At 36.0% G+C, this 7,431-nt stretch overlaps 1 protein-coding gene across 2 annotated transcripts in view; it reads right to left on the bottom strand.

The window, feature by feature from the left end:
* Nucleotides 1-523: 523 nt before the first annotated feature.
* The window catches only part of AGL (amylo-alpha-1,6-glucosidase and 4-alpha-glucanotransferase), an 83,562-nt gene continuing 76,654 nt past the window's right edge, over nucleotides 524-7,431 (bottom strand). For both annotated transcript variants that reach the window (XM_040471074.1, XM_040471075.1), the window contains exons 32-34: nucleotides 7,293-7,380; nucleotides 7,046-7,179; nucleotides 524-1,635 (exon numbers count right to left, since the gene is read on the bottom strand). In XM_040471074.1, coding sequence (XP_040327008.1) covers nucleotides 1,518-1,635; nucleotides 7,046-7,179; nucleotides 7,293-7,380 — 340 coding nt within the window. In that variant the 3' untranslated portion in view covers nucleotides 524-1,517. The remainder of the gene's footprint in view (nucleotides 1,636-7,045; nucleotides 7,180-7,292; nucleotides 7,381-7,431) is intronic.

The following is a 7,431-nucleotide window of genomic DNA, read 5'->3' as shown; positions in this document are numbered from 1 at the left end:
CGGATGTTCAACCAACTGAGCCACCCAGGCGCCCCTAGTTAAAACTATTTCTAAAGTACAGTCCATTTTGAAGAAGACTGTGCAGTATACATTAAGTTACATGAGCTTTTAAGCATGGGTATTTGATATCTTCTGTATTCATAGATTACAGAGTTTACATTCTTTTCTTATTTTTATTTCTTAATCATACTTAAGATGGTTGGGTATGTTATCTTTAACTGAGAAAAGTATTACTGTACCATTATTTTATTAGCTATAAATATACCACTGAATAATATTAAATAGTGATGAAAGGATTTTTGCAACTATTTTCTTTCAACTAAAAGTATAATGATCTGATTTAAGTGTTTTCTTGAGACAAAAATAGTAAACAATAAAAAAAAATCCATCTAGAGAATAAGTATTATTCAAAAATATTAACTCATATAAATGTTAAAAAACTTTTTTCCTTTTATGACTTTTTGGATTTAAGGTCATGAAAAACTTTTCAAATGATTCTATTGAATTCAAGAGAACTACTAAATTCATATCTACATTTTTATTATACCAAGATTTTTCTCAGTGCTAAACTTGTCAATGTAGGTTTTAGTTAATAGGAAACTAGTATCTGCTATGATCTATCAATACACTTTTGCACACAAACTAAAAATAATTGTTAAGTTTTAGAAAATTAATATAGCATGTTTTTCTTTAAAGTTCTCATAAATATGCCCAACAATGTGCATTTTGAGAATGTGAACCATCTCATAGTAGGAAACTCGTACTCAAGATTAATTTTACAAAACTATTTTTAGGAAATAAATTCTTAAATGCTTGTGTTTTTTCATATATCCTATGCATCATTAACATAAGCAAATTATGGCATTCATTATATTAAAAACATATTAGTATTCTAGTGAAAAAAAACCACACAGTGAACATCTGTGTTCTGAACATCCTTTCTGAACATAACAGTGTAGGTAGACAATTCCATGAGTCAATATTCAGTTAATATTTATCGAATGCAGTGTAGAAGGTGCTAGGAATAATATAGTAAAAGGTGAGAACATTAGTTAACCACAGCATAATCAATATGTATTATTACTGAAGAAAATATATACCACAATTTGAAGATACTTTTCCATTTCTTTCATTATTACATTCTAATACTTCATTTTCACTTATGTACAAGTGGAAGATTACATGACGTTTCTGTTTCAAACTCTGGATTTCAAACTCTTATTTCTAGGCAATTAAGGAATACTTCATGAATTCAAAAGAACATCCCATTGGTAATGATAGTTTTTCTTCCTGATTCAAATCAAAAGCTACCTCTCTGTACATTAAAAACAAAACAAAACAAAAGAAAGGAAAAAGACAAATCACTGTTTTAAAGTCTTACCTAATTGGGTATCATTATTATATAAATTAGCTTTTTAAAATAACTTCAGCCTGTGCATATAAACCCTTTATATTATATTTGATCTTGCATTCCATAATACAAGTAATTGCATACTTCATACATATCCATGAATCAGCTATAAGTCATAAAGCGTTTCGAGAATAGTAGCAATTGACCAGGCTTGAGTTTCACAGCTGAAAGGACAGTATTGGCCATTCTCATTGGTCAGTTCAGGAAGTCCTTTCCAAGGGGATCTTAAAGAAAGAAAAGACATTTTATGAGATACAATCTAACACATTTTGTCTGGATTAACAAAATAGGCAATAACTTGGTGGTTTTCCTTGCTAGTACAGAAAAACAATCATATATAGTCATTTGCTACAAAATAAAACATGATATTGTAAAGATCTATGTATAAAGAATTTAGATTAAAATTATTCTTTGATATTTAGTGTTTGGGATTTAAGACCTTCAAACACAAAGGATTCCTTTTATGTATTAAAAACAGGGGGTGCCTGGGTGGCTCAGTTGGTTGAATGCCTGACTTCGGCTCAGGTCATGATCTCATGGTTGGTGAGTTTGAGCCCCATATGGGGCTCATTGCTGTCAGTGCAGAGCCTGCTTCAGATCCTCTGTACCCCCCTCTCAGCCCCTTTCCCACTCTCTCTCTCTCTCTCTCTCTCAAAAATAAACATTAAAAAAAGAAAACATAAGAAACTATCATTCTAAGCATATACAGAGTGACAAATATCCTCTCAGGTCCAATTTTAGTACTTTCAAATTAAGTTTATGAAATTCAAATTGTAATTATGTAGATTTTGACAAAATTATAAAACTAATATAGAATAATGAAGAAACGCTGAGAGCTATGACTAGGAAAATAGTGCCAATTAAAAACAAATCTGGTGGCACCTGGGTGGCTCAGTCGGTTGAGCATCCAATTCTTGAGTTTGGCTCAGGTCACGATGCCAGAGTTGTGGGATCGAGCCCTGCATCTGGCTTGCACTGAGCAAGGAGCCTGCTTAAGACTGATTCTCTCTCTCCCTCTGCCCCTCTCCCCTGCTTGCATTCTCTCTCTCTCAAAAAAAAAACAAAAAAAACCAAAAAAAAACCAATATGAATTTCTATACTAATCTCTCATTCTACTGAATAATACAGTTAGTATTTATTATGTTCTAATACTAAGTGACTTATGTACATTATCTCATTTAATGCTCACAGCAACCCTGAAAGGCAAGAACCATAATCATCCGTATTCACAGAGCAGGTAAGAGGTTTAGAGAGGTTAAGTAATTATCAGGCCTTATTATCAGAACACAGTATTGTTTCCATATCAAGTTTCTTCTTCTTTTTTCTTTTTTTAACTTTATTTATTTATTTAAGTAATCTCTACACCCAACATGGGGCTTGAACTTACAACCTTGAGATCAAGAGCTGCATGGTCTTGGAACTGAGCCAGCCAGGTGCCCCTCAAATTTATTCTCTTTTAAAAAAATGTTTATTTATTTATTGATCGAGAGAGAGAGTGAGAGAAGCAGAGAGGAAAGAGAAAATCCCAAGCAGGCTGCAGCTGTCAGCTCAGAGCCCAACGACGGGGCTTGATCTCATGAACTGTGAGATCATGAACTGAGCAGAAATCAAGACTCAGATGCTCAACTAACTAAGCCACCCAGGTGTCCCTCAGTTTTATTCTTAATTTTAGTGTAATCTCTTAAACATGAAACATAAAGTTAAAAAATCCAGAATTCTGTATTGTTTCATTTTTAAAGTTGGGTTATGGGAATGTGTTTGTTTCACCATTATAACATTGTAACTCATGGCTGTGTGAAGAGTGTATGTTACATTATACTCTTCTGCAGGCATTAAATTTTTCATAAGTATGGAAACATAATTCCCTTAAGTAAATATGGAGACAGTTTGGATAATAACTAATAATAATAACACCAGATATGTACCATATTTAAAAAGCCATCACAGAGAAGTACAAAATATAGAAACTTGCTTCCAAGTGTTCAAGTTTCTTCCGAGTAAAATGCCAAATTACTGAAGTTAGGTACCAGGGTATCTGTAATAGGCTGAACTGTGTCCTCCTCAAATACCTCCTCCTCAGTACCTTAGAATGTAAACTTATTTGGACATGGGGTTCTTAAAGATGTAATTAGTTAAGATGAGGTCACACTGGAATAGGATGGGCCCCCAATCCAATTTGACTGGTGTCCTTAGAGAAATTTGGACCAAGCGATGCACACAGAGAGAAAGTCATGTGAAGATTGGAGTTATGCTACCACAAGCCAAGGAATTACCAGAAGCTGGGAAAGAGGGCTGGGAGAGATCCTTCCCTAGCATCTTCAGAGGGAGCATGGCCCTAGTAACACCTTGATTTCAAACTTCTGGCCTCTAGAACCGTGAGGCAATAAAGTTCCTTATTTAAGCTTTTCACTTTGTAGTGCTTTATTATGGCAGAGTCAGCAAACTAATATAGTATTGAAATTAAAACAAGCTAATAGAACCAATAATATACTGCTCACAATTGTTATGTGGAACCAGAACATGGAACATATACATACTGGTATAAAGAAGTCTTCTTTTCCTTCCTTTCTGAAAGAAATTCATTCCTCAAGTCATTAGGTGGGACAAAGGAGGTCAGTGACCACAACTGGGGAGGAGAGGACATAAGGGTAGCGGGAACAGCACAGGGTGGGACGCCAGAGCCTGAAGGGTATGGAGAAGTTCATACCAAGGGTGGGAATGGCCCAGAGCCCAGATGGTGCAAGGGCGGCATCCGCACATAGTGTGGTCTAGTGTGGGATTGTCAGGCCCAAGAAGGACAAAAGGTCACCTATGTCTTGGGGCAAGCAGGGTGAGCCGAGTCCCCATGGTAGTGGATAGCACAGGGTGGAGAGTAGGTTACTCATGGCCCCAAGATCAAGAGTCGCATGCTCTTCTGACTGAGCCGGCCGGGTGCCCCTGGATAGCATAAGGTTTTTTATGAAAGGAAGAAAGCAACAATTTCAAATATTATAGGAATGTCAAAGAAGGGAACTGAAAGGAAGTCATGGGATCTGGGAACCTGAAAGAATCTTGTTGAGTGGCTTCACCAGAGTGGTGAGGGCAAAACAAAAGCCAGACTGAAGGTGGAAAGGGGTCAGAAAGCAAAAGGATTGAGGCTGCTCCTATAGGAAGTGAGCTGAGAAGAAAACAATGATAGGACAGGGCTAGAGGCAGGAACAGTATGAAAGCACTTTATTTTAGGATGGGCTGATCTTTCTAGATTAAGAAGGAAGGATCAAGTGGAATACCAAGAAAGGATAATTACTGGAGCAAAGTCAGGACACAGGTGGGAGGGATGGGATCACAGGTAAAGTAGAAAAGTGATCCCTGCAGTGTAAGATACTCTTACTTTTCATGGACAAAAGGGGAAAAAAAGAGAAAATAGATGCAAACAATGAGAAATACTGTGGCAACAATGAGAAATACTGTGGCAATAACTGGGGCAACAAAGGATAGAATATAAGAATGTTCACATCACACAGATTCAGTCTCCGTTTCTAGATGAGGTACAAGAATTCTGGCAGGATTGGGTTTTCTGTGACTACATCCAAGCTAATAAAAACAAACTGAAAAAAAAGAAAGCTTGACACGACATTCATGCTGATGATGGAAGTCCCTCATGCTCTTGTAATAAAGGAGAGAACATTAATGTTGTTTATGCATAATAATTCTGAGCAATGAGCTGTATATATACAGCCATACCTTGCTTTACTGAGCTTTGCTTTACCGCACTTTGTAGACACTGTTTTTTACAAATTGAAGGTTTGTGGCAACCCAGCATCAAGCAAGTCTACCGGCACCATTTTTTCCAACAGCATTTGCTCACTTGGTATCTGTGTAACATTTCGGTATGTCACACAATATTTCAAACTTATTCATTATTCTTGTATTTGTTATGGTGATCTGTGGTCAGTGATTATGACTTGCTGAAAGCTCACATGATAATCAGCATATTTTAGCAATAAAATATTAAATTTTTTTAACGTTTATTTTTGAGAGTGAGAGAGAGTGGGGGAGGGGCAGAGAGGGAAAGACAGAATCTGAAGCAGGCTCCAGGCTTTGAGTTGTCAGCACAGAGCCTGACACGGGGCTCAAACTCACGAACCGAACTGCGAGATCAGGACCTGAGCCGAAGTCAGATGCTTAACTGACTGAGCCACCCAGGCACCCCAGCAATAAATTTAAAAAAAAAATTTTTTTTTAAGGTTTATTCATTTCTCAGAGACAGAGAGACAGAGCGTGAGTGAGGGAGGGGCAGAGAGAGACAGAGGGAGACACAGAATCTGAAACACGCTTCAGGCTCTGAGCTGTCAGCACAGATTCCGATGCGGGGCTTGAACTCATGGACTGCAAGATCATGACCTGAGCTGAAGTTGGACGCTTAACTGACTGAGCCACCCAGGTGCCCCAATAAAATATTTTTAACTTAAGGTATGTACATTGTTTTTTTTAGACATTATGTTATTGCATATTTAATGACTACTGTACAGTATAAATGTAACTTTGACATTCACTGGGAAACCAAAAAATTCATTTGACTTCCTTTATTGTGATTTTTGCTTTATTGAGGTGGTCTGGAACTGAACCCACACCATCTCTGAGGCATGCCTGTATTTAGGTTTAATCTAGAATTTGGGAAATTAAGCTAGCTTTCAACTATCTTTGTATCATCTTATAAAGACACATAACTCTGACACTATTTATCTCCAATAATTCGGACAAAGGAGGTGACAAATGGGTTTGAGATAACAGTCAAAAGACCAACCTTGATACTTTAATTATAATAAGTATAATAAGTATAATAAATATAAAAACATGTTTACTTATTTATCAAGAGAGACAGAAGGAGGGGCAGAGAGAGAAGGAGAGGCAGAGAAAGAGGGAAGAGAGAATCTGTCAGTGCAGAGCCTGACACGGGGCTCGATCCCATGAACCATGAGAGCATGACCTGAGCCAAAATCAAGAGTCAAATGCTTAACCAACTGAGCCACCCAGGTGCCCCTATAATAAAGCATTTCTGAAAATTATTTATTGATATATCTTTATTTTTTTATTTTAAGTTATTCTGATTTTATTTATTTTTTCAAATTATTCTACATTTAAAAAGTTTTAACATACAGTGTTACATTAGTTTCAGGTGTACAACATAATGACCCAGAAATTCTATACATTTCTTGGGTGCTCATGAGGATAAGTGTACTCTAATTCTCTTTATCTATTTCACCCATCCCTCCACCTACCTCCCCTCTGGCAACCACATAAATCTTTAAATCAGCTAACTCAAAATGCCCAGGCTGAGAACTTTTACTTTTTTTATTTATTCTGTTCTAACCATACCCAAAAATATCCATGAAATTTAAAAAATCAGACTATTTGACATGTATAAATCACACAATATCAAGTCTTCAAATCAAAATAAATAACAACCTAAAATAATTAAAAGAAGGTGAAATTACATCATTGAATTTGTCATGTTAAATAAGAGTAAAGCTTTCAGATTTCATTGGGGTACCTAGAGTATACAGAAACTAATTCTAGGAGCTGTTATTTACCTAATATCTAATAAATTGACTAAATACTGTTATGGGAATTACATGCTGCCCAACAACTTACCTCTCAAGATGAACATAATGCCGGGAAAGAACATTTTTAACCAAAAACACAGTCTTTGCATTAGCCTCTGGACCCATCAATTTGGAAAAATATAATTTTGCACGAAGAAAATAGCCAACGGGCCATAGCCACTCCTAAAAAAGATGATTTAAAAGTAAAGGAAAAAAAAAAGAGCTGTGAATATTTATGAAGTTATTTGAAAAATAACTTAAGCTGAAAATTCTGAAAAGAGAAATGAAATTCTTACAGGTCCTTGGTGATAATTGAAACCTTTAGCAAGATTGTAGTTGTCATTGTCTAAGGCGTTGTCATAAATACCACAGTAAACCATATCACTGCAAAATTATTGAAATTTAGGTTAGAAAAAGATCAGACATTACATAAGA

This window comes from Herpailurus yagouaroundi, unplaced genomic scaffold (assembly GCF_014898765.1).
Source record: "Herpailurus yagouaroundi ecotype Mexico unplaced genomic scaffold, PumYag 77, whole genome shotgun sequence".
NCBI classification, from domain to species: Eukaryota; Metazoa; Chordata; class Mammalia; order Carnivora; family Felidae; genus Herpailurus; species Herpailurus yagouaroundi.
The sequence above is the reverse complement of the archived record's forward strand: the minus strand, read 5'-3'. Positions and strand labels throughout refer to the sequence as shown.